Source organism: Alosa alosa, chromosome 4 (assembly GCF_017589495.1).
Source record: "Alosa alosa isolate M-15738 ecotype Scorff River chromosome 4, AALO_Geno_1.1, whole genome shotgun sequence".
NCBI lineage: Eukaryota > Metazoa > Chordata > Actinopteri > Clupeiformes > Clupeidae > Alosa > Alosa alosa.
The window spans coordinates 16,778,650-16,806,632 of record NC_063192.1 but is presented as its reverse complement, the minus strand read 5'-3'; the positions used below and the strand labels follow the sequence as shown (position 1 = coordinate 16,806,632).

Here is a 27,983-nt window from a genome sequence, read left to right as displayed (position 1 = left end):
TTAGGTATAGACTCACATCGTGCGATGTTCAAAAAGGAGTAATGTCACGCAATTTTCTGGTCAGTGTGATGGTGTGTTAAGTGGACGGGGCGTGATCAAAGAGGACGACTGGCGAGATTGGCGTGAACTTTTCTTGGATCACGCATGCGCGAGTCGTTCGAGAGCACGAACGAATCACCACAGGGCCATCATGGAGAGAAAAGGTAATCCTCAAAAACATTTACCCTAGTATTATTTTTTTTTAACCTTGTGTCTTGTAAGTATAGATAGATAGAGAAAACCGTGATACTACATTTCAGTGCGTTAGTTTATATATTTAACTTGTGCTATTTTCTTAAAATGAATTTGGGAAGACATGCGTTTGTTCCCCAGGATCTTGTTAACGCTAGCCAACCTAGCTAACGTCACACACGAGACTAGCTAGAAAGCTAACGTTAGCTTGGTGTCTCGCTAACGGGTGTGTTCCCAAGTTGTGCTGTGAAAGCACATCCCTAACGTTAATCGTCTATATTATGGCTAGCCTCAATATCAATACCTCAGAACACTTCAAATTCAATCATCTGTCAGCTTAACTGTAAGAGAGACATTGTCATTATTTGTGTATCAGATATCCCTTTACACATCGCACCACATCAACAGCAAATTTATTGGAAAGTTCACCACTAGCAAACAATACTCAAAGCTGCACATTAAGGTTAGCATCTAGCCATCATAGCCACAATGGGTGACTTAGCTATAGCAAGTGACGTTAAATGGTCGGAAATGGGCCATAATATTAAACTGTCGGCAGTGCACTGAAATTTAGTGTCTTCAGATTTGAGCTATTTAGGATTTTGAAGTATACTGGTGAATGTTATTTGTGTTCGATTAGTTTAACTATCATCTTAATATTACCGAGTGAGCTTGACGTTAACGTTACTAAGATAGCCTAGCTTGCTCTAGCCATGCAACGTCCCAGTTGCTTGGTTACTAGAAAGCCAATCCAGCGGCATAACTTGGTTAGCAAGTTGTCCGATAATATTTATGACAACTAGAACTATGAATTTGGGTCAAAAACGTTGTCATCAGCACAACGCTCACAGGGGAGGTGCAGTAAGCAATTGCTGGCTAAAGTTAGATACCAACCGGTATGCATTTGGTAGTTGGAATTCTGTCATGTAATTTAGGCACAATTTTTATCCTTAAATCTGCGCAATGCATGGCTAGATTAACGTTAGTTAAGATTGGAACAGACTTCCAGATTTTTTTCAGTTGCATTCGATAACGAACCTACAGACGGAGTCTGGAGTCAGTTACAATAATGAGCACAAATATAACAGCCTGGCTGTTAAATGTCATAATTGCTCAGATATTTGGAGTTTAACAGCTACAGAGAAGAAAAGGGAAGATTAACAGCTACCCAGTTGCCGACTATACTGATGTTTAGAGTAATTGTGTTGTAATGTGCTTATTTACAGTTTTGGCGCTCCAGGCTAGGAAGAAACGAGCCAAGAAGAAGTCCACCAAGAAGTGAGTTTTCCTTTATATCACCCTTCCCTCAACACAACTGGCTTGCCTTTTCACTTCATTTACGTGACAGCTGATCTCCCAGGCTAAGCAAACAGAGGGACCTAACAGTCACTGCAACCAAAGAAAGAACCAAACCAAGAGCACTACCAGTATAAAATAACAGCCCTTCCAGGAACCTTGAAGGTCCCGCCAGAAATATTTGACATATCTAATTGTCAGAGTTGTTAGTATGCACATAGCCATACTTGATCAGTGGACATATAGAAATATATACTGAGCTTAGTATTGGTCTTTGCCAATGATTGTATCCGTCCTCAAGGTTAAAACATTTGTAACCTTCTCAAGTTGCATCAGTCAGTTTTGTTATGATTCAGAACAAGATATGTGGGCTCGGCAGCCTTTATGTTTGACGGATCTTCTTGCAGAACTTTTTAATGAACTGTACTGTTTGTCCCTGATTTGTTTGCAATGCCACTCTTGTGGTTTGATATTCATTAAGGGAAACTATGAGGTGATCTTATTGGTATGTGGCAAGTGTCAGTTTCCTAACCCACTTTTTCTCCATGATGGCATCAGTCATTTTTAAAAGTTGTCTACGAAGCTTAGAGCCAACCTTTGCTCGAGCTGGCCGTAAAAATAGTATTACAACTTGTATGTATGGCACCAGTGGTCAGCTGTGGTGACTTGAGGTTTTAAGTCAGACAAATGTGTGGTTCTTTCTTGGTGACGATCGAGGCATGTCTTGTTTCCCCTTTCTAAGTCCACATTGATGTTTGGACTACAAAAGACGCCATGCTTGTTTGGTTTTTGATTCTGGCCAAGCGAGTCAGCCTGCAAAGACTCGTGCTTGAGGGGAATTTTGTGTGTGTGATTTTTTTGAGTCATGTGGTTTTAGTTGGCTCTTGTCTGGACACAAACACAAAGATGTTTGGATTTTGTTGTTTAAAAATAGTTGTTTTACTGAAATGATCTTGACTTGCCTGTGCTGATTTCACAGTTGTGCTTTGATGTATGGTGGTGATTGAGGTCTTACCCTTAGTCCATGTTGCTTAGCTCCCAGGTCTTCATGGTTTTCATTCATCCCAACTGACCTCATTTTTGGGATTCTACATTAGCTAAATCAGTCATGTTTAGGTTTTTAACCACATAGATTTTAATGGGGTATATCTAGAGCAGGTATACATTTTGGATTTGTTTTTACGGCAGGGGTGACACAGAAGAGGTTTTAGAAGCCCTGGTTTGGACAATAAAGACGGTTACAGGCTATTGATTGAGTAAATAGCAGGCTTTCAGCTCTTCAGATGAGATTGAGAAAGAAAGCCTTCATAGGACTGTTAGAGCATTGCTGATTTGTGAGACAAATTTACGGATAGATCACTTGGGATACAAATTGATAAATGACTGCCTTGTAAATGCATAAACTTTCATGCGCACACACACACACACACACACACAGTCCACTGGCAGAGCCGGCAGACATGGTGTGCCAGAGAAAGGTCATGGGTGCACGGCCACGGCTGCAGCTGAACTGCCTTTTCAACACATACACAAACACACACAGGCCAAATTTACAGTCAGTCACCCATCACCATATCCAGAAGCTGTAGGGAAGTCAGGTCAGTGTTGGCCTGTGAGGGCTCTGTTTTGTGTGGTCGATTAGAGCTGCTCTGTCCTAGATAGGACCAGACACTGGGATGGAGCTGGCGCTGATTAAGTATGGATCCACTGGTGGTTTATTGACTTTTCAGCATATTAAAGGCTCATAAAGACAATTATCACTAGTTGTGAGTTGTTTTGCTGTTGTAAAAACAATTAGGAAACTTCATTTATGTTCATTCAATTTAATGTTGAAATTGTCTAAACTCAGGGTTTCCGCGGGGTTGTAAAAGGTAGTAAATGAAATTAGCCAAATTTAAGGCCATTTAAAAGTATTAAAAAGTAATAAACATCATCTGATGAGGTATTAAATTTTCGAACCACTAACTATGAGGTTTTCCATTTGTGTTAAGTGCAGGCCCAGGCCCCTATCTCCTAAAATTTGCATTTATATCATATTAATTATATGTGCGAGTAGGACCTGAGCGATATGTCAGTGTGCGTTCGCACGGCGCCCCCTCAAACTGGATATACGGCTGGCTTGCTGCCAAACTTGTTGCCAAAAGTTCGCTACTAGACGAAGTCATGGGAAAATGTAGTTTTTCAGACATTTGGTTAGAGGACTCAAGATTCAAAGACTGGCCTAGGCTAGTTGGCAACAGCCAAGAGGCTTATTGCCATGTCTGTAAAAAAAAAAAGACAATAAGTGAGTGAATGCCGTCAGGTCACATAGTCTACTAGCCAGCAAACAAGAATGTGCGGATGTAGTCAGAGGTGGAAGAGTCGACTGCCTGGCTCAGTGGCTCATCGGCCACGTAGGGCTACTGTCTCCACATAAATATGCGTCATTGAGGCTTAATCAAAGCTATCAGTATGTCTACGCTACCAGTTGCACTGTCATCCAAAAAGTAATCATTTCTTCATCAGCGTTTCAATGACACAGGCTGTAAGAGCAGCAGACATAGCCTAAACTAGGCCTAGATACAGTATCACAATAACCCCTTTTCAAATTAAAAGTCCCCATGAAGGCAGAAGGCCTTTTCATTCAAACAAATATATAATTTAATGAAAGGGGGAAAAAGCAAGAATATAACATGTAAACAGATGTACATGTTATAAGGGGTTATTTGCAATGAGCTACCCCTGCCATGACTACAGAATAGAGGTAAAACATAGGCCTGACAGTGTTGCTTTGTTTAGGCTATAAGATAAGGTTTAGCCTAAAAGATTTAGCATTTTCTACCCTCAGTAAATGTCATGTTAAGGTTAGTTTAACAGGTGTGAACTTAACATTATTCAAAGCTTGCTCAGGAGCTATAGGCTTACTCCCTTGATGTAGTATGTGATGAGATCAAAGTCCCAATAGACTTGCTAAAAATGTGTTGAATATAACAACCTGTGTAGGTTTTTATAGGCTGTATTGTAATATGCTATTAATATATTATAATATAATATATTTTAAGTCAATGTATCAATTAGTTTCCACGAAAGTCCCCAGAAGTCATCATTCAAGGGGTTATTTTTTATTTTTCGAATAACACTAGTGTAATCATCATCATGCTATTGATGACCAAGAGAGTTCAGCTCGTCAAAACAGCCACTGTTGCTGCAAGACCAATGTTTTAATTGAATTGTGTGTTGAATAACTAAAGATGTGAAAAAACTCACTTTCAGTCAGGTGTTAAGCGTGAGGTGGTGAGGACCATGTAGTGTTAATTTCGTCAGACGAGACAAGAGGAAATATGTTAGATCAATCGACCTTTTTTTTTTTTTCATGACTAAGACGAGAGCGATGGCCGAGGCGGCAGTAATGTCCTGAAACACTGACTAAGACTATCTTAAGATGAATTATTGTTGACCTAAAAAAAGACGAGACTAAAATGTTTTGCATGAAATAAGAACTAAGATAAAATCTCTTCATTTTCGCCTACAAAATGAGAAGACAGAATATCTAGCTGTTATGTTTTCAAAATATTCGAATAAGTTCATAATGCAACAGCTTTCCTGTAGGCTAGTCTCACGCGCTGTTGCTGCAACCCTGTGGCTGCAACCGCGAAACTACATGGAACAAGAACACTGGAGATTTCTGCTAGAGTTACCAACTAACTACCTAAGCTTTATGCCACAATGCTACATACCCAGAAGTTGAAGCTTCTCTCATACAAATTAACATCCACCAGAATGTCCATACTAAAATGTTCATCATGTAATGTCAACTATTTAACTAGTTAGACTGATGATGCAAAGTTTGCTAGCAAGTAAGCTAATATGGAAAGTTAAGCTAGCAAGTTAGCTATGGCTAAGATGGAGAGTCTGTTTGGGGAATGTGTTGTGTTTGGTATATATAAGCCATCTAGCGGTGATAAAACATTAATACTTTGGTCTCTGACAGTGTTTCTCAAACTTTTCAGTTTCAGGACCACTTAACTAACCCTAGCTAAAAAAAAAAAAAAAAGATTAGACCTACTTCAACAGTAGCCTATAATTAGTCTACACAATAGGCCTACTCACTGAACCACCTTGCTTATTGTCTTTGCACTTTGCTTATTGTGTGGATTCATACTGTATGATTTAAACTGGCATATCTTACATAGACAGTGTTGCAGAACTGTTTTTACATACAAGTTGGTTCAATATTGCAAACAACTCATCTATATTATATTTTACCACGCCTGCTCACGGACCACTTGAGATAGCTTATGGACCACCAGTGATTCCCGGACCACACTTTGAGAAACACTGGTCTACTTAATATGACAGTGATCCAGTCAAATCTTTTACTGTCTATGGTCAAATCCCAGCCGAGCTATAACTGTAGCTCGACTTACCTGTGCATGTAAACATACTGACTGACAAAAATCAGAATGAGTAATTATAACAGGCGAGTAGCCCTGTGGACACACAATATTGTTGGAAAAATTGAGATGTGTGAAACACTATTTGGCTCAAATGGTAATCAGAAATAATTTGTTATAAAAAAAAGACTAAAATGTGTTGACTAAAACTGACTAAGACTAAGATACCTTTAGTTTTCTTATGGCTAAAACTAGACTAAAATGACGAGACTTTTTAGTTGACTAAAACTTGACTAACAAAAATGATATTTGAATGACTAAATATGACAAAGACTAAAAGGACATTTCGTCACAAAGACTAAGACTAAATTAAAAATAGGTGACAAAATTAACACTAGGACCATGCAGGGCAAGGGCCCATGGGTTGGATTAAGAACCACTGACTTGACTGATTTCTGGTGCTAAGAGGTTTGATCAGCAGTGGACAAAGGGGGCTTGTATGTTGAGATTAGATCAGGGTTTCTTTTAGTATATAAATTTTTTTCAGGGGCAAGTCAGACTGCAACCTCCGCCAGTCTGGGTATCCTCTAAAGGGATCCATTTAAGATAGTGTCCCCAATTAAGGGAAAAAGATTAGCCCACCCTCTCCTTATTGGCTTGCTAATGGGTCTGTCTGTTATCTGGCAGTCCAGGCTTTTCTCGACTGGGAATTTCCAGATTATCATCAGTCTAAACTGATCAGATGTATGGCATAGCCTTGCTAATAGCAAATGACTTCAAGTACAGACTGTCCTTGGCCCTGTGTGGCAGATCTGAACCTGAACCTAAACCTGATCCCCTGATTGTAGTCTCGGCTCCTCTCTTTGTTGTAGCTCAGCCTGCCTGCAGACTCAGCAAACCACTTCATGCTTATACTAACCTGTATAAGAGGCAGAGCCAGACTGTAAAACCTGCAGTCCTGAGTTTAATCATAACAAATACAATAATGCATTAAGTAGGGCTAAATAGCTTAGCTGGAAAACTTGCAGTGTTGTTGGTCCCCTGGAGTATTTTTTGGAGTAATCAATCTGCAGATGAGAAGATAAATGAGTAATGAAGCTGTGGAAATAATGGTGATGGAAGACATGCACGATGTCTGAAGAGACCAGGTTTTGAGGCTTACCCTCCTCTTTTTCCCCCCTATATTGATCTCTGTCTCTTTTATTTGCTTCCTGTCTCCATCCACTTTCCTATCTGACTAAAGAGAAGCCCAAATAAACTAAACCTGACCTGACATGAAGAAGTGAGTTATAAGCTGCTATTTTAAAGGTGCAGTCAGGGATAGCGCAGGAAGTCACATTTGTTTATGTTTATATTTAGATTTATTAGCAGATGCTTTTGTGAAACTTACATTATATTTTAACCAAGGACCAAACAGAACATGCTAGAGCGGTAGCTCAGCCCTACTTTCAGCATTCCCAGAGAAAGTCCACGCAGGGTTTTGTATTTGTTTGGGGGACAGGCTGTGCCGCCTTTGTTTGTTTCCAGTTTTAGTAGCCTGGGCTGCCTTCAGAGACCTTTTTTTAACAGTGTGATCACGGAATGGGCAGCTAGCGGTCATGAGGAGATGATTGCTGAATGTGACAAAAAATTGTATGGGCTTGAAATCGTGTCAAATCCCTGACTGTACATTTAATGTACGGTGCAATTGGCTTATTCACTCCCTCACTCTCCACCTCAAGCTGGTGTGTGGTGAGCGTTCTGGTGCATAATGGCTGCCGTGCATCACTCAGGTGGGTGCTACACATTGTTGGTGGTTAGTGAGGTTCCCCCTTCACTGTGAAGCGCTTTGAGTGTCCAGAAAAGCGCTCTATAAATGTAGCGTGTTGTTGTTGTAATGTCTGTTTTGTTGTCCTGCAGGCCCCAGGCCAACACGAGAGGGGCGGTGCGGGAACAGCGGGAGCAGCAGACTGAAGCTGCCCAGCAGGAGCCCGAGGAGGAGATCCTCGGCTCGGATGACGAGGAGCAGGAGGACCCTAATGACTACTGCAAAGGTAGGCTAAGTCCTCCCCTCCGCTCTATCTTGGGCTGTGTGTGCTGTGTCTATGGAGCTCAGAACAAATGGCTGCAAATGCTGATGTTCTGGGTGTTCAGTCTTCAGGATCAGTATGTGCTGGGACACACAAAGAATGTGGTTCCAGCCCATGGTGGCATTCTAGCAGCGCTGCCAATATATAGACAATATACAATACAATATAGACAATGTACACTATATGGACAAAAATATTGCCACGCCTGCCATTACACCCACAAGAACTTCAGTGACATCCCATTCCAAACCGCATTGTGCAAAAACCTTTGTCCTTAGTTCTGGGTTAGATTAGGATTTGATTAAAGGGTTGTATGCCTGCTAGTTGGGATAGGCTAGGGTTGTGTGAATCAACCCTCCCTCTAATGCCTTGCCTTTTTCTCTGTTCTAGTGCTGTCTGTCACCCAGTTAGCATAGCAGCTTCTAACCGTATCATGGCTACACTCATGGGTTCATTCCCAAGAGTGATGAGCATTACTAAAGGGGCACTGCCCCACTGTGTTGGAAGTGATTTTAGCTATGTGCTGGTCACATGCATTTAAAAAAACAAAAACATACATTGTCTGTCCACTTGTGTAGGTGGATATCACCATGTGAAGATCGGAGACCTTTACAATGGAAAGTACCATGTGATCCGCAAACTGGGCTGGGGCCACTTTTCCACTGTGTGGCTGGCCTGGGACATCCAGTAAGTAACGCCCTCCCCCTCTGCACCGCTCACATTCCCACACACTCCCTCAGTAACACCTGCAAGTTGACCACTGCATAGCCCTACTGACTATAACTGGCACAGCCACTGTAGAAAGCTCTCTTTCAAGTGGTATTTTTAGGTAGTGCCTTGCCGTCTCACTATTTATGCTTGCATGTACTGTATGTTTGTGGCACTCACGCCTTTGTATGTGCACAGAGTGAATAAGTGTCGAGTAGGAGCTGTGAATAAGTGTCGAGTAGGAGCTGGTTGATCCTGAATACAATAGTTAGATTGAGTGACAGGGTGAATAGCACTGTGAAAAAAGAGTGATAATTGGTGTTATTCTAGACATGACACTGAAGGAATTCTTCACAAAGGTGTGAAGAGGTGGCCAGGTTCCAACAGATTTTGAAACGAAACCTTCACTGACTACTCAAGGGCTTCATACTGACTTTATAATTCCTCATGTGAAAGAAATAGTATAGAGTGTAAGTGGTCCACCTCTTGAGTGACACAAGTGACCTCATCAGCAGGTTTGGAAAAGCGGTCATGGCAGAACAATGGGTAGCCTTAGATTGATATCATGAGTGATGAGTGAAAAATGCCAAACATAACTTTAATGGGTGTTGATCTCTCTGTGTGTGTCCATATTTGTTTGTATGCTTGTTGTCATTTCTGTATGTGTGTGTGTGTGCGTGTGCACGTGCACGTGCACTTAGGGGTAAGAGGTTTGTGGCCATGAAGGTGGTGAAGAGTGCCGAGCATTACACAGAGACGGCCCTGGATGAGATCAAGCTTCTCAGATCGGTAAGTGACCGTCGGCTGCCCAAGAGAAAAAAAAAAAAAAACCCTTCCCCAGAAAGGGTTAAGATACATTGTCCAGGCCACTATGAACTGGATATAGTTATATAAACACTCTCGGCTATTTCCTCTGAAAAGGACTGATCTGAGGTCTCTCTGTCTTCCTTCTTCTCCTAGGTGAGAGAAACGGACCCTGTGGACCCCAACAAGGATAAAGTAGTTCAGCTGCTGGATGACTTCAAGATCTCAGGAGTCAACGGAACCCGTATCCTTCCATGCGTGTCAGCCTCTGGGTCCTCAAATTGGGTCGTCACGTTTTAGTTCAGTCCCATTAGCCCTTATCTTCATTAACACTCTCTCCTCATCTCTCCTCATCTCTCCTCTTCTCTCCTCTTCTCTCCTCTTCTCCTCATCTCTCCTCATCTCTCCTCATCTCTCCTCTTCTCTCCTCTTCTCTCATCTCCTCTTCTCTTCTCTCCTCTTCTCTCCTCATCTCCTCTTCTCTCCTCTCTCTCCTCATCTCTCCTTCTCTCTCCTCTCCTCTTCTCTCTCCTCTCTTCTCTTCTCTCCTCTTCTCTCCTCTTCTCTCCTCTTCCTCTCCTCTTCTCTCCTCTTCTCTCCTCATCTCTCCTCTTCAGCTTCCCCTCTTCTGCTTTCTCTTCTCTAGATATCTTTCCTCTTGGTCTCCTTTTCGCCCTGTCTTTTCCCCTTACTTGAACGCATCATTTTTTTTTTTACCCCCTTAACTAAGTGTCTTAACTCTCCTTGTCCAGTAGCTTCTCTTGTCTCTCTCTTTCACTCTCTCTCTCTCTCTCTCTCTCTCTCCTCCTCTCCTATCCCTCTCCTTTTCCCTTAGTAGTCTTTCCTGTGTCTTTTCACATATGGGTGTAATGCCAACGCAGGGTCGTTGTTGGAACAGTGAATGTTGTCAGTGTAATGGATTCCCTGCCCGGCCCATAGCTCTGCTGGTGCAGCTACATGCGTGTAGTATCTCGCACGCTGATAAAAACTGCCCTCTCCAACAAGCCCCTAATGAGATTCCAGTCAGGGATTGTTTATGGCTGCGGTCTGTTGTTGGTGTGAAAAGCTATTAGTCATGCTGGTTTTGTGCTTGACTCGGCTTCTTGCGAAAGACGTGTGCATGGTGTTTGAAGTCCTGGGCCACCATCTTCTCAAGTGGATCATCAAGTCCAACTACCAGGGCCTGCCATTGCCCTGTGTTAAGAGCATCATTCGACAGGTATGACAATAGTTTCCAACACACAACAGCCTCTCCTCTCTGTCATGTGCAGCCACACAGTGTTTGTGCCAGACTGCAGACTCGCATACACACCTACACATACGTACACTCACTTGCTCACATTGTTTAGTTCCACACCTTTGTTTTGGTTAGTGTCAGATGTCAATCTCTCTGAGCACTGCACTGAATCATTGCCCTCACAAACCCCTGCAGCTCACATGAGCATGGATCACACCAGATTGAATATACCATTAAACTGCCAACTCTTCTCTGTGTGTGTGTGTGTGTGTGTGTGTGTGTGCGCGCGTGTGTGCGCATGCTCCATAGGTTCTGCAGGGTCTAGATTACCTGCACTCCAAGTGTAAGATCATCCATACAGATATCAAGCCGGAGAACATCCTGATGAGTGTTAATGAGCCCTATGTCAGGCGCCTGGCTGCAGAGGCCACCGAGTGGCAGAGAGCAGGAGCTCCACCGCCCTCAGGCTCCTCAGGTGAGCCATCTCACACACACACACACACACGCCACACACACACACACACCGTAAGCCCCATTTAGCAAGCGACTAGCGATAAGAGACAATGTAATCTTCATGTAATTGCCTGTATATTGCACAAACATTCCCGATGGACCGTCACCTGTGTTAACATACTGAGTATGTTAAAATGCTGAATGATTTATGCATGTGTTGGAAGTTGAGTAAGTTGATTTGCAAATGGCATGGCTGGTTGAATGAAACTAAAATGATGGCAGTAGGAATGCTGTAGACTAACTCAGAGAACCTGGTCCGGTAGTCCAGTGACCTCTCTTTTATGCCTATATGAGGTCTCATGACGTGTTTGTTTAACACTTCAGATTGTGTTCAGTTGACAACACTTAACTCTCTCTCTCTCTCTCTCTCCTTCTTTCAACATTCCAGTGAGCACAGCTCCTCCACCAAAACCGGTGAGTATCTCTTACTATAGCAGTTCAACTGTGCATGACAAGTTCTCATACACAAATACTGACAACATATCATTGTAAATGTTTCTGCGTCACATGGTTTTCAGTCCTGACATTTAGCCAGAAGTGACTTGGCAAATAGGAAGCCTATTGAAAGAGTTGCAGCAGAGGCCATAATAGAATGCAAACAAGCTTGGGCGCTTGCTGGGCTAAATGCTGCTTTGCACACATGGTCCGAAGATAATATAAAGAAGTGGAGATGACTCATAAAGTTGCCATGATTCTGCCAATTTGTCGTGTGTGTGTGTGTGGCCTGCAGGTACAAGACCTGAAACATTCTGCTGTTGTGTCAGTGGGTTTAGTAGCTGAGCTCTTGGTGACAACAGCCCAACTGGTTTAGCCCCTGTAGCTCACCATTAAGAGTTGTACCAGCATGACACACAGGCACTGCCAGCTCTCATTTTCCCAGCACAGTTTCTGCCCTGAGGCTTCACTGGTTACACTTCAATTCACTGGTTCAGGAAATTTAATGCGGGCCAGTCAGTCAGCTATAAGGAGTAATGTAGGTGGACATTAAAAATGTGGTTTATGGTTCAATACCTGCTAACCTTTACAGGATAGCCCACACTGTGGGTAGTAATGTGGGTTAATATGTAGAAACCTATGCAGAGAGCCACGTTGGAGAGTTTTCCCTGATGGATATTATGTTGAAGTTGTTCTCCAGCCTTACAGGGTCAGTGAGTTCACTCAGAGCTGTTGCTTTCAGCAGGATATTTGTTTATGCCTGTAAGCAACCCCAAACGGTGCTCTGTCTAGGCTTTCCAGGCCACAGTGAAGCTAGTGCCGATTTGTGGGATGGAGGCTCAAGGCTAGCAGAATGGTTGGAGTCATTGTTTTAATTCCTGTGGCGCTCCACAGATTGAGAGATGATGTCCACTCAGGAGAGGTTCACTGTAAATCAAGCCAAAGTTACTTCCGTAATGTAAAGTGATGTGTGGTCCTGGTGATTTCTGGAAGTGCTTGATCAGAAGTAGAAAATGAATACCATGCAGTCCTCTGCAAAGTTTGCAGGTATATTTCTTGATGCGGTTGTTTTTAGTGATTTGCGTTGGTGTGTCAATAGGAAATGTCATTCTTTTGGAAAATGGTGAAATTGATTTACGTAGTTTGCTGCACTGTATGTTGCTAATTGATAAGAAGAAAGTAATCATGGCTATATGAATATCATAACTTTATAGCTGATATGTAGTATTGTATGTAAATCTTCCTGAGAGCTCAAACTAACTAACTGTGTGTGTGTGTGTGTGTGTGTGAAGGCTGCAAAGATGTCTAAGAACAAGAAGAAGAAGCTGAAGAAGAAGCAGAAGAGGCAGGCAGAGCTGCTGGAGAAGTGCATCTTGGACCTGGAGGAGATGGAGCGCTGCCCCGACGCCGCTGACGAGGAGGACGACGACGACCCACAATCTCCCAAGAGCCCCGTCTGCGCACCGCTTCGACAGGTCTCGTTGCAGGAGATTGCCTATGAGGAGCAAGGAGGTGGGTCTTACTACACTACATGGCCAATCATGAGTGACGGGGAAGTGAGTGTCCCCACTGCTTATGACCAATTAGGGACAAGGAGTCTTGTTGTGTGCCAAACTGATGTAAAAGTTACTGTGGCACGTTAGCTCTTACTTAAAAACACACCATAGACACACGTAGCTTGTTTAGATTATTAGAGGGGTCTTTAATACTTGCTTTGCGTTTAAAGTTGTGTCCACATAGCCTGCGTAGACTGTGAATCAGCCCTTAGTTTGTATTTTAATGTCCTGTGCCACTGTGGCCACCCGCTGAGTTGTTCACTGTGCCTTCAGATGACGTTAGCGCGCGTCTGTGCCCGGCGGAGACCAACTGTAACGGCTTCATGGCCAGTGTTGCCCCCAGCGTGCCAGAGCAGGTGGAGCCGCAGGCAGAAGAGGAGGTGGCACCACCACCACAGGCGGAGTGGGAGATAGAGCAGGACCAGCACAGTACGGATGCCAACACCACCAGCACCACTGACCCAGAACCAAGCCAGACCCAGACCAGTTCTCCAGACCAGCACCTGGACCTGAACCAGGACCAGCCACCAGTCCCTCAGGACTACCAGTGCTGCAACGGCATGGAATCCCCCGAGCCGCAGGCCAATGGAGTGGGCAGTCAGGCCGACTCCACCCCCTCAAGCCCATTGGAGGATGGGGAGCACAGAAGTCCACATCAACCAGGCAGACAGCAAGGGGCCGGCGACGCCCACGACAACCTCGGGAACAGTAAGTCACCGTCTGCCAGCCTCCGTTCTGAAGTAGTGCTGTATATTTTTATATATTTGTATTTTTGCGTGTGTTTATTGTGTGACAAAGAAAAGACAGTTAACAAGGACATTAAAAATGCAAATGTAAGAAATGGAGGAGAACAGAAAATTATATCAGTCACAGGTCCTACTGCTCAAGATTTCAGAGCACTTTGATTACGTTTACATTGACACAGAAGATAGTCACTTCTCGTTGGGCGTTCTTGTGTGTGTTTTCATTGCATTTTTTTGGAGGGGGAATGGCAGCATGGGAGGTTTGTTCTGATGCAGCATGTTGATGGTGAAGTTTCCTTCCTGTCCTTCTCTGATTGTGATTGGGTTTATCTGTGAGTTCTGATTAGCTGTTTCCTGGTGCTACAGCTAAGATTGTGGCTGGAGACTTGCTGGTGAATCCTCTGGAGCCTCTCAACGCCGACAAGATCACGGTCAAGATCGCTGACTTGGGCAACGCCTGCTGGGTGGTGAGTGACACTTTACTAGGGTTGGGTATCGTTTGGGTTTTATCCGATACCGGTGCTAAATCGATATTTTTAAAATGGTGCCGGTGCCTGAACTGGTACTTTGTTTTTAAAATGTTTTAAATTAAAATGGTCTAAAGCATGAATTGCTTTTTTTTTTATTGATAAGACAAATTTGAACATGAAATTGAACTGTTATATTCAATTTGCTATCAATATCTCATTGCTCCTACGAATAATACATTTAAATGTTAGAACAGCTTGCCATGCATGCACACACAATGGTAAGCTCGCTTTCAAGTCTACCCAGTGTAGGCGGTTTGCCATAAGGTATGTTAAAACCGCTTGCCATAGAACTGCCAGGTCATGGACAACGGCATTTGCAAGCAAGCTAATCTAACAGGGACTACTTTCCAGTTAATTCAGTGTGTTCCCAAATGCTTCAAGAAATTTCTTGTCTTAACCCATAACATGCAATAGCTTTTAACATGTTAGGCTACATGTCGGTGTGGAAGTGTTTAGATTCCCAGCGCTAGCCTAGTAGGCATTTTAACAGCAACTATGGCTATGCGCTAACACCAGTCAGCTGAGTTTAATTAGCGATAACATACGTAGATGGGTTCGTAGCCTCTTTGACAGCTCAGTGACATCATATATGTAACCTACATTATTTATGTTTTTGTCAGCTAACTTTTAACATGATCTTCATATTCATTGTGATGCTATATGCACATGAAAGATTAATATCATGCCATTATGTTGTTTAGAACACACCGTGAAATAAAGTTTTCACCTTACAACTTTGCTGATAACATTTCAAATAAATGCCAGTTAGTGCATTAGCAAGGATATTGTGTAACATATAGGCTACTGTTGATGTTGTTTCATAGCCTTTTGCTTGTGTGTAGTTAGGTCCACTGCTAGATTTTGACAGGAGCTCGCAATATCGCTTAAGTAAGCTACTTGGTGCGTCGGCACCGGTGCCATATTAGAACAGTGTTTCAGTGCCCAACCCTACACTTAACACATCACACACCCCTGCACACAGTTGCTCCCTTTAGCCAGGCTCACATTACTGGATTTTCAAATCTTAACCGATTTCCATCTCGGGTAGCATCATGCACGTAAAGATCATCTTCTCTCTGATCAGAAACACGCACACACTACAGTATTTTATTAAGACTGTCCTGACAGATAGCTGACGTAAATCTAGCTGTCCACTCCCGTCTCTGTCATTTATTTCTTATCCTTAAAACGAATTAGAGAGGATTAGCCCGGCCAGAGTTAGAAATCACAAACAGACCTTTTAAGCGCAGCAACTTTCTTTTATTTGTACTTGTCAAACTGACCAGCACTTGCAATGGTAAGTAAACTTCGAAACTCTTAGACCACTTTAAAAGCACATATGCCAGGTAGGCTACTGGCAGTTTTCACGTGACTGGTGCGCCAGGTAATTGTTCCACAATTATGAGACATACGGAAAGTATGAATATGAAGCACTGAATTTCTTGCATTTTATAGCCTAGGTTAGAGGGTATAGGTTTAGGCTATAACTATACCCTCTGGACGTATTCTAAGCTATAATTATTCACACATGTGTGTTTCCTGCCAGAGGGTTTAAAAGTGCGGTGTTTTTTTTTGTACTACAGGATTACAAATCATAAATATGTTCCTCTGAATTACCATCAGGAACTCTTGGAACCTGTTAGATGTCATTGTTGCTCATCAGGGCCGTTTATCGGTTCCAATCAGGCTGGAGGAGGGAACACCTCCCTGATTGTCATAAGAGCCAAATTGGGCATACACACTTGCTCGAATTGGGTCTTGGGTAAAGCCTCAGACTTTTTATATTTCCATGATTGAGGCCAGACCGGGGCCGTGGCCCAGATGGCCTCAGGTCGAAGCTGGAGTAGGGCAGGGCCGAATCGGGGCTGAACCGAGGACTTTTGGAATGGAATACGACTCAACTGGAAAATTTTTTAAAATAGACTGGTAGCATTTGTTTGGGTTGCCTAGCAACATAAGTGACGTTACTTATTTTTGTGAAGAAACACGATATATATATATATATATATATATATATATATATATATAAAAAGCTTTGCAAAATAATTAAGGATACAGGTTCTAACAACGTATGACTTGTTTAAAAGCCCTTGTAATTAATTTGACGTATGCTCGAAGTGTCGTGGCTAAGCACTATTTAGAAGTTTCTAGCATTGTTAGCTAATGTCCCGGATGTTCCTTAATGGAAACACAACACCGAGGCCACGCACCAGTGTTTAAAACCGGGGAAAAGCCTTGGACCAGCCCTGGTCCGTTATGGAAAAGAGCCATAAATGTGTGCACACATGCACGAAAGTTTTTTTTTTCTTTAGTCATGAATGCCACGCACCAGCTCATTCAGTCAGATTTGCAGTCAGCTTACCCTTGCCCTAATACAGGTTGATGCATGCACGCACACACACAAATAGCAGCATACTGACTGACTGATACACCCATACTCACAGTTCAGTTACAGTCTATAAGCTCTGCGCGGGCTTCTTAAGCGGGTCACTTTGTGTTTTCACACACACACACACACCAATAGGATTACTTCCATCTCTTTTGAAACATTACACCAAATCCATTAGCATGCTATGTAGGTTACCTATTGGCCCAGATTAAGATTTATTCTCAAAACAAATCACAGTAGACAAATCAGTTGAGGTGGTTGAAAGCCCATGGCAATAGTCTGTGTATTGTAAAAACAATTTTGGCAACAGGTAGCCACATCTGTTCGCATCAGTGAAAACGTATACCGCTGTTCAGCTACAACAAGATACTGTGTACGTTCCAGGAATATGGTTGTTTTATGTGACTGATCAGCTTTCACTTCTGTTACACGCAGTGCTGCATGTTTTTGTTTTTTTTTACTATATCTACTGATAGCAGTTTGTTTTCTACCCTGCAGCACAAGCACTTTACGGAGGACATCCAGACACGGCAGTATCGCTCACTAGAGGTGCTGATTGGATCTGGGTACAGCACACCTGCAGACATATGGAGCACTGCCTGCATGGTGGCGCGCGCGCACACACACACACACACACACACACAAATAAAATTCCAATGCTGCCCTAATTGTCATGATCAGCTCTCTCTGTAGGGCTTGTTCATTATCACACTCTATGTGAGTGTGAATGTTTGTTCGTGTAGACAAAGAGTAATTTTCACTTAAACACTATTTCTGAGGTGCTGACCTCTGGTGATAAAGATAAGAAGACCATGTTGCACTCAGGCTCCAATAGTAAATATTATTTTTTTATTATAATTATTAATAAAAACATACATTTGGAGCCAGAGTGTGCGACATTCTCTTGTCTTTGTGTGTGTTCATAACTCTCATAATAGCTGCTGTCTCTTCACCTGTTTCCTTCTCTCTGCTAATGCTCGTTGTTATTGTCCAGATCTATCTCTGACCAATAACAACGGCTTACAGAGTGACTCACTCTGTGAAATGGCTGCGCTGAAAAGATCAGATCAGCTCTGTGCCTGTGATAGGCTGTGTGCAGCGGATCAGTGATCAGTCAGAGTTGGCCTGGTTTGGGCTGGGTCATTTGGCTTGAAATTTTTTTTAATTTTTGTTTTATTTTTATCTTATTTAATATTTCCTCTTGCTGCTAGTGTTACCTTACAGTGACATATAGTTCCAGAAATAAACATTCCCAGGACTGCTGTAATGAAGTAAATATTTAGTCCAAAACTAACATTGGCAAAATGATTGATGCTGGACTTGAACCAAAGATCCTTAGATCAAAGCTCGCTCCTCTAACCACTGTGCTACAGCACAGCTACTGAAACTGCAATAATTTTTAACACTTAAAGCCTCGGTTGCTAGGTTACGATAAACAAACTCAAAGATCGTAATTCTTGATTCTTCTTTCTTAGCCTACAAACTGACGGTTTTATGCGTTCACTAAACAAAGATTTTGGAAATTAAACACCACTTTTCCATCAAAAGCCTTGTTGTAAAAAGCATAACTTCTAACTTGTTAGATTTACGACCTAAGTTCGCTAGCTCTGTGCCTGCCGACCAGCTCTGTTCTAGAATCTTTGCTGCCGACCCTGGTCGAGAGATGTAACGCAGGACGTCCCCTGATTGGCTAGTCAGTAGGCGATGCAATGTGTTGATTGGCTCTGCAGAAACTGTCAAGACAGTGCCAAAATTCACTGATTGGCTCTTCAGAAACGACGACAAAACACTGCCAAAATTCGTGTCTGTAAAAAAGTTTTGTAGCTTCGTAGATCCAGTTTGCACACGAAAGATAGATGTTGCACTTCTCTCATGCCTGTAGCTATAAAGCTGTTCCACACACATTCAAACTAAATCCCTGTGGACAAATGTTTTTCACAAGTGCACAAAATATTTCTGCAGGTACGCATTTTTTTTTTGCACACAGACAAATTAATTCCAGTTACAAAACGGTTCTACACTTGTGCAAATCATATTGGGCACACAATCTTTATGTCGTTGTTCTGACTCCATACAGTTTCAGAATATAATTCTGTATGAGAGTCTCTGAAATCATGCGTGTTGTTTTTCCAGAGCATAGTGATCACTTTTTTCACTTCACGGGTCACTTTTAGTCCAGTGTTAGTTGCTAATGATGGCCCATCACAGTGATTTACTGTTTCATACCACAGACACTTAGTAGGCTAGTGTTTCATCCACTTGGTGGATTTCTTATTTGGGTGTCGTTCAACAGCTAAAGCTGTGTTTTGGTTCATGCTTGTAGTATTGTATTGTATTGTATTGTATTTATTGCATAGTCTGTACATCAGGGTCCCCCAAAAGGCAGCCCGCGGGCTACATCCAGCCCGCAAGAACCAAATGAGAATGAATAAAATAATCAAATTTTGCCAACATGTGTCAACGTGATGCATTCCATGATTAAATAAAGTTTGATTTAACACTATCTAGCAAGGTAACACGCATAGAATCATAAAAAAACTAAAGGATTTGGGTGTAGCAACAATGACATCTGTAACCTAGCAAACTATTCAACAGTATCCATTCTAAAATCTCATTATCTCTGAACACACTATGACACAGTCCTTTTTTATCGGTTATTTTCACATCCACATTGACAAAATATTTTTAGATTTTTAAAATGTTAAGTTCTATGTTGGTCATTCCTGAACTTTTGCTGATGTTTTGGTTTTTGCCCTATATTAGAATCCATTTGGTATCAGTATCAAGATCATTTTGGCAGGTACAGTGCCTTGCAAAAGTATTCACCCCCATGCTAAAGGGGGGTGAATACTTATGCACGCTGTATTTTAATGAAGAACATTTATTTATTTACGATACATTATTCATTCACAAAGAAAATTGATGAATGAATAAAGGTTGAATTTTTCCTCATTATTTTAATTCAGGCATTAAGATCAATTTCCAAAAAGATGATATTTTTTTATTCCTTTTTATTCCTCTTAATAAGCTTTATTTAGCATGGGGGTGAATACTTTTGCAAGGCACTATATATCATATTGTCACAATGTATTTTCCGGACCATAAGTCGCACTTTTTTTTCATAGTTTGGCCGGTCCTGCGACTCAGGTGTAACATATATATATATTTATATAAATGTTTTTTTTTTCCTCTTCATGAAACATTTTTTGACTGGTGCGACTTATGCAGTGTGTGGAATGGAGCAGAGTGCTATGGAAATAGAACAGAGTCCTTTCACTTTGCAGCACTACACACGTTACTGATTTGGAAGGGATGATGTGAGATACACGAGTCCTGTGTTGGGTTAGAAAAGGGCGTCACATCGCTACTGTTCTAGACCAGGGGAACTAGTTCTGCAGAGCATTGTCTGCTACGCTGGGGGTAATGGCCTTACTAATGACGTTTGAGGTTGTCTTCCCCATTTCTGTAGCAGACTTCACAAGTTTTTTTCTCTCTGTCACTGTGTAATTTTAGGTCCTGTCCACATTAAAGGGATATTCCACCATTTGGGGAAATACTCATTTTCCACCTCCCCTCGAGTTAAACAATTGAGTTTTACCTTTCCCCAGTTCATCTAGCCATTCTCTGAGTCTGACAGTAACACTTTTAGCTCCAGCTCATTGAATCAGATTAGACCGTTAGCTTATAGGAGAGAGCCTATATTATTATTATATTATGAGGAAACAATAATAATAATAATAATAATAATAATAATAAGCTTTATTTGTATAGCACCTTTCATACACAGAATGCAGCTCAAAGTGCTTTACATTTGGAGCATGTAACACAATAATACAGAAGAGTCAGTCATTCCTCTTTGTTGCTGTGGCTGTTCATCTTCCTGGTTTGGCAGGGGGGAACTGAGGGAATGTTCCACTAGGTTAAAGTAGAGGGATGTCGTGGGGGAAACATTTTGCATGTATTTGTATATTTTCTGTTTGTTTGGTTTATTATTGTGTTGTTACTTAGTTAATTGATTTATGTTAGCAATGGGGCAATCCAGTGGGTGGCGCAACAGCTAGCCTACGGCTGTATTAGGCTTCATGGCCTCAGTTGCGAGAGGTCTGTGCAGAGTGAACTGTGTTAGAATTGTCGGATGGTAAAGTGCAGGGTCTATATGGAGACATAGCCTGGCAACTTGATGCCTATTTATTTTCTTCTTGAACAGTTTTTGTTTTGCATTTTTGGCTCATCTTGACACTGTAAATATGTGCACGTATTAGAAAAAATATTTTAAAAAAGGAAAAAAAAAATAAAAAGAGACTTTTTGCAAAAACTGTGTTTTCCCTGACTGCCATCGGTCATCCTGTAACAGTTACCAAAAAGAGAACTTCTAGCCCTAGTAACTAATACATAATAGTGTACAGAGAAATGCCTATAATAACTGTTTCTCTCCTGATGTTGGATCTGTGTGTGTGTGGTGTTTCTGTGTGTGAGAGAGTTTGATGGCCTTTCTTGTCTGTCTGCAGGCCTTTGAACTGGCTACAGGGGACTATCTGTTTGAACCTCATTCAGGAGAAGATTACTCTCGAGACGAAGGTAAGGTCCTCACCTTCCCTCTCACATTATTGGCCCCAGTGTCACATCACTTCCTATAGAAATAAATGCAACAGCATTGCTTTGTATATTCTGTACACATTGCTTAAATGATGGGGCAAAAAGCTTTATTGATATGTAACCATACATGTGTGTCTACTGTAATGGAATTGTGTCAGTCATTTATTGTCCTTACTGATGTACATATAACAGCCTTTAGGGCAAGTTACAGTAGGCATATAACATGTATATGAATGGACAGTTTTGTGCAATCGAACGTGAACAGTATTGTGCAATTGATATGACTGTGATGTAATATTTACTCTTATAAAGTAAAGATGCCATTTGCACATGTCTTTATCATCTGCTGGTGTGTGTGTGTGTGTGTGAATACACCGCAGCACTCCACTCACACCACGCTGTGTTCTCTCTCTTTCTCTGAGTTGGTATGAAAACTCACTGGGTGCTGAGAGTGGATTCCTGTGTCCATTTCCCTCCCCCCTTCCCTCCTTAACATCTGGACCGCCCACCCAACCCCCCTCTCCCAACACCTTCACCATCACCTCAGGATGTGCAGACGCCTCTCTACCTCTTCTCCTCACCTTCCCTCACATCACGCCACACTACCCCTCATCCCTCTCCTGCCTCTCGTGATTGGTTTGGTTACCTCTGCCATCCCCACTAGATCTCTCGCTTTTTCAACAGTGTCAAAGGCCTCAACCATTCCCTCCGAACTCTTTTATTAGTTCCATAGTACTCCACCAAACCATTCCATAGAATCTCTCTTCCTATTTCTCCTGTTTTGTCATTTTGCGCCTCCTCTCTCATCATTCCCTTCTCTTTTTTTCCTGCTATAATCCCTCTTTACCAATTATTCATTTTTAACTCTCACCATCATGCTCCCTCTCTCTCACCTGCTTGCTTACGTCTTCTCCACACACAAATGCACAGCTCAGCTGTGCTGAGGGTGTGTTGTTGTGCCTCACTGGCTTGTTCTGCTCCAACAGTGTCTGTGTGCCGTGCAAACCCCACCCACCCCATCATGATGCCACTACCACTGCTTTGCTTTGCTGCTGCTGCTTATCAAGACTCTAACCACTCACACAGATGCTCATCTCTGCACAGTCGTCAGAATAGTGTTTTCAAACCTGTAGGATGACTTCAAAGATCAAAGGTTACTTAAGCTAAACAGACGATGAAGCCGGACAGGTGTGTTTGTTCACTCAGGTGGATCATGCCTAGCCACACCCATGTTGGCGATGACGTGCCATCATTAATGTTTCAGGTGTCCTGCTGCTTGTTTGGAGATACTCTCTAGTTTGATGCAAAACATTTTCACAAACAGAAACCGAAACAGATTTTGGGAAAAACATCCACGAGGCTTTATTGCTTTAGATCATTCCACTGTCTACAGAGGGACACGTTCAGTGAGACTCTACTGGCTTTCTTTCTTTCTGTTAAATGTTACATGTTAAAACATATTTAAAAAGCCCTTCATAGCTTTTAATGGGTTACAATCCTGTTTACAAATCACATTATCAGAAAGAAGCTTCAAATCCTCTACTTGCTTAGTGTAGTTATCTGCTTAAGTCATTAATTATTGAGCAAACTATATACATATAAAATATATATATATATATATATATATATATATATATATATATATATATATATATATACACTCATTGTATATGTAGACCCATGGTAGGAAATGTGCACAGATCTAAACTCTTTAGAGTTGTAGGACTGTTGTTGCATAAACATGATCCGCAGGCCATGGACTACTGTGGGCATACAGCTCCCTCAGAGGTGGTCATTTTTTTGTTTCCACCATAAAACCATATCCTGCTATGCAGTTAGAACATAGAGCAGGTCATCGCAGCTTGCCATTTACATCCATCTGAGTCATGGCCCAAAATGACCAGTTTCACCTGTGCAAACAAGAACAAAAAAACGCAAGTTGTATAACTTAACATTCCAGTACACGTTTCTCAAATGTGGGATTGTTGGTATTTTTGTCCTGAAAGCAGTTATAGGCTATGAAGTACATTTCAAAGTGAAATATAAAACGCATGCACATTGCAGATATACATAATGATGTTTATCGTTTCCACACAAACAAACAAGACAAAATTGTGAAATATGTAGTTGGTAGCAGTACCTGTTTTAACAACAGGCCAGAGACTGACCATAGTCAGGACCGTATGTCCAATCAGAAGGGCATTAGTTAAAAGTAATCAGATCATTGGAGGTCTGTGTTCTCACCTGTTGCCGTGGCGCTCTGACAGGCCAGTTCTCCTATTTCACAGAGCGAGTTCCTGTCCGGTGACTCATAGCAGCCCATCTGTCACCTGAGGCATGTTTGCTTATGTTAACATAAGGAGGCACCCAGTATCTCCCCCTCTCTGCTTCAGAGGCACGGCTCCTCAGCCTACTTCAGGTTCAGTCAGTGCTGAGATTAACTCGACACCTCAAGTGCGGGCAGTACTGAGATTCACCCTACACCTCAGATTCTGTCTGTGCTGTGAGTTGCTTGATACACATCAGTTCGGTCTGTTCTGCGAGTCGTCTTCTCCGGTTCATTCAGAGCCATGAGTTGCTCTCTACGCTTCAGGGTCAGTCAGTGCTATGAGTTGCTCTATATCCTCCAGCTTTAGATAGTATGGAGAGTTGATACACTTCAGTTTCAGTCAGTGCCATTCAGAATCAGTTTCAGAATCAATCTACACTTAAGCTCACAGAGTCGCTTTAGGTTCCGTCAGTACTCTCACTGAACAGACACTGACTGAACATGAAGTGCATAGAGCACCTCTCCTCTATGCACTTGATGTTCAGTCAGTGTCTGTTCAGTGAGTGGCATGTTGGATTTACAATGAGCCGTAAGTCACTCTACACATCAGGTTGAGTCAGTTCTGAGAGTCTCTGTCTACACCCCAGAATGCGCAGCATATGAGCGCTGAGAGGAGCTGTTGTAAAGTAGGGCAGAAACTGCAGCGTGCTCACACATGTCCATCATGTCATAACCTCACGACCATCTGTCTCCATCCTGCTCTAATTCAGTTCCCTTTGGCTCTTTTTGGGTTCCTCTTCCTCTTTACCCCCCTTCTTTTTTTATGTTCTCTTTCCCTATCTTCCTCTTTTTTTCTCTCTCTCTCTCTCTCTCTCTCTCTCTGGGTCCTGCGCTGCCCCCCCCCTCCCTCCAGACCACCTTGCTCTGATTATTGAGCTGTTGGGGAACATCCCCCGCCATTTTGCGCTGAGCGGGAAATTTTCACAGGAATTCTTCAGCCGCAGAGGTATGCCGCTCATGTGTCTCCGCCCTGCCCTGGTGCCGGAGGAGGTGGGTGTCCACTGGGTCGGCCACCAGGGGGCACTCTGACAGCATCACAGCCACAGTTCTAAACCATCTCAACACGGGCATCAGGGGGGGTATTTCTCAAAACATCCATATCAGCCTTGTCTGGTCCTAATCACTCAGGAGATGGATGTAAGTGTCTGTGTGCTTCAAGTGAGAAGAAGTTACTATAACATGCTGCTGGCAAAAATCATCTGGAATATTATTGTGACATATTGACATTGCTACATCATGGCTACATTGCTAGCATTGTTGACATTTTGATGGATGCAACTTTTTGCTGTAGATTTGTTCATCAAGTTGCTTGGATTGCTTGAATCACATGGATAGTTTGACATGCAAGCAGTAGGCATTTTAAAGCCACTCCTACTCGCTCATGGAGGTGCTGCTGTGAATTCTTCCTTTGCTGTCAGAAAGGCCCGCTCACCACACTGGACACACCCCCTCTCTCTCCGCTCAAGGGTGGGGAATGACTAGAGCTTTGTGTTTGATGACTGTCTGTCTGTTTGTCGTTTGTCTTGTCCATCCCTCCTTCTCTCCTCCTCCCACACCTGTGTGCTCCTCCTTTCTCGGGGCAGACCACATTGCATTGATCATTGAACTGCTAGGGCCTGTCCCTCGCAAACAGATTTTGGCTGGGAAATATTCCAAGGATTTTTTCACCAAGAAAGGTAAAGCGCTATAAGCTGCTCTTGTTTATCTTCGTATGTCTTATTATTTTTTTTTTTATCGTACTGAATTTCATTATATTGTAATAATTATAGCATTAGTGTATGTTTTTGCCTCACTTAAGAGGATTAAATTGCTGATAATCTTGCGTAGTTGTGCACCATGCTTATGGAGTACTTAACCAAATTGGTCAAAGCTGCTACATGAAATCTGGTTAGTCTGATAGTTGATAAACTTTTACCACCGTAAGTATCTAGTTTATCAGTTGTGGCTGTGTCTTATGTGGAATGGCTTTTATAAGTCTTTTTTGTGTGTGTGAGTGTAGTTCTTTGTCTTAACCACCATATGAAATAAGCATTTGAAATCTCTCTGTGTTCACGTGCAAACTGCCCATATTTAAATAATCATTGTCTGCTATGTGTGTGCACTTGTATGTTTGATGTGTGTGTGCGTGCGTGCGCCTGTATGTTTGGTGTGTGTGTGTGCGCGTGTGTGTACAGGTGATCTGAAGCACATCACCAAGTTGAAGCCGTGGGGTCTGCTGGAGGTGCTGGTGGACAAGTACGAGTGGCAGCGTGAGGAGGCCGAGACCTTCACCGACTTCCTGTTGCCCATGCTGGAGCTCATCCCTGAGAAGAGGGCCACGGCCGCAGATTGCCTGCGTCACGCCTGGATCGCCCCCTAGTGGCCCACAATGGGAACTGCACCCCCCTCACCCAATCCCACATAGGAGCCACTTCTGAACTACATCTGGCACTGTTCAACCGGATCTGTGCCAGATTAGAGGTAAATCTGCACCAGACCAGGGCCAGGTGTGAACCAGAGGTGGCCTCTATTCGGGCTGGTTATCCTCCTCCCCTTCCCAGAACTGTCCCCACCTCTAAACTGATACCCATGAAAAGGCCCAGCTGTGGACTGCCTCCACCACCCCTGGATTGCCTCCTAGTGGCTGATGCTGGGAATGACACCCTCTGACCTGCTCCAGGTGGTGCCTAAGCTAAAAACTCTGGTGAGGATTTGGCTCTGATGAAACAGATCTGCACCAGGCGTTTTAGAGGTGCTACATGGGCATGTGCCCCCACCCCTGCTCCCCCTCTCTTGGCCTGGATCTGACACCCATGAAGAAGCTAGGCTAATGAACATCTGTGCTCTGGGGGCTGCCGTCGGCTCTGCCACCTCTGACTAGCGACCTGTTGTATTCAGGCAGGCTCCCCTCCCCTAGTGGCCACAGTAGGGTCCTACACTCCGTTACGCCTGTCCCTCTGTGACCGTCTCTTCTCCTGACCAGACCTTACCCCACAAGAGACTGCAACAGATCACTTTCCAATTGGAGCATATCTGACATCTACTTATTTGTTTATATCTGTCTGTGTGTGTGTGTGTGTATTTGTGTGCCTGTGAGTAAGTTGGTTTCTTTCTTCCTTTTTCTTTCTTTTTTTTGTTGTTCATCTCTTTGTGTGTGTTTGTGAGTCTGTGTGAGTGAATCTGTGTGAGTCTGTGCGTGCGTGTGTGTGTGTTTGTTTGTGTGTGTGAGAGTGATTTGGTGTCTTCTAAAGTTTTTTTTTTTTTTTTTTTTTTTTTTCTGTAGATGGTTTGTACTTTTCATTGTGTTGTTACTTTTTCTTTTGCTCCCTTTTTTAACTCCAGTTAAGATGGACTGTAGCCAGAAAACCTCTGTGTTGTAGGATTTCTGAGATGACTTGGGCGTTATGCTAGACTTTTCTTAGTTAATCCATTTATTTTTGGGGCTCACACTCAGCTAGTCTGCAAAAAAAAAAAAAAAAAAAAAAAAAAAAAAAAAAAATCTGAAAAAGCAGTTTTGTTACACAGATACTCTAGTATTGTTGGAAATCTGCACAGAAATGGCACTGTGGAAGAGAGTTGTTAGTTTGTGGTTGTGACTTCCACTCAGAGACCAAACTGTGTGCTCTGTCAGGAGAATCTCAGCTGTTCTGTTTGGGTCTTAGATGTCATCACCGACGACACCTGTTTAATCAGTGTCAGCTTCCATTTGTTTTGTTCAATAGTGTGTGTTTGTGAAAGAAAGATTTGTTTGTCCTCACTGTTCTAAGCCAGTAGATCATTATGTTCCACACACTTATAGCTGTCAATCACCACAGAATGATGAAAAAGAACATTGTTAAAAGAAATCTGCCGTGGGGGTGTGTATATGTTTGTTTGTCTGTTTGTGTGTGTGTGTGTGTGTGTGTGTGTGTGAGTACATATGAGTGTGTCGTCTGTGTCTGTATATATCTGTACCAAAGAGTTTGCCTTGATCTGTATATTGCAGCCATGTACAGTTTTTAAGAAATCATACTATTGTATCTTAGCTAAGATTATTTAGCGGGATAGTAATGTTTTAATAAAGCATTTGGAAGAAGTGTGCAAACTCATTTGTCTGACCGGTGCATTTCTACTCCGTAAACTGTGAAACCGGACAAGGCACCTCAGCATAATTATAGTCTTCAGCATGTGGTAAAACATGAAGAATGACCTCGAG

The 27,983-nt window shown here is 42.5% G+C and overlaps 1 protein-coding gene across 2 annotated transcripts; it reads left to right on the top strand.

Annotated features, from left to right (window-relative positions):
* The first annotated feature begins 114 nt into the window (after positions 1-114).
* srpk1a (SRSF protein kinase 1a) lies at positions 115-27,876 on the top strand. Of its 2 annotated transcripts, none has more exons than XM_048240511.1 (16): positions 115-203; positions 1,458-1,509; positions 7,800-7,933; positions 8,548-8,656; positions 9,379-9,466; positions 9,638-9,725; positions 10,594-10,700; positions 11,028-11,193; positions 11,620-11,645; positions 12,959-13,178; positions 13,496-13,930; positions 14,332-14,432; positions 17,383-17,490; positions 21,393-21,462; positions 24,663-24,755; positions 25,984-27,876. In XM_048240511.1, exons 1-16 carry the CDS (start codon positions 191-193, stop codon positions 26,166-26,168), a joined length of 1,995 nt encoding a protein of 664 aa, XP_048096468.1. In that variant the 5' UTR covers positions 115-190; the 3' UTR covers positions 26,169-27,876. The 2 variants fall into 2 exon arrangements, with proteins under 2 accessions (XP_048096468.1, XP_048096467.1); XM_048240510.1 differs by lacking the exon at positions 24,663-24,755 and adding an exon at positions 25,393-25,485 and having other exon boundaries at positions 117-203.
* The last annotated feature ends 107 nt before the right edge of the window (positions 27,877-27,983 follow it).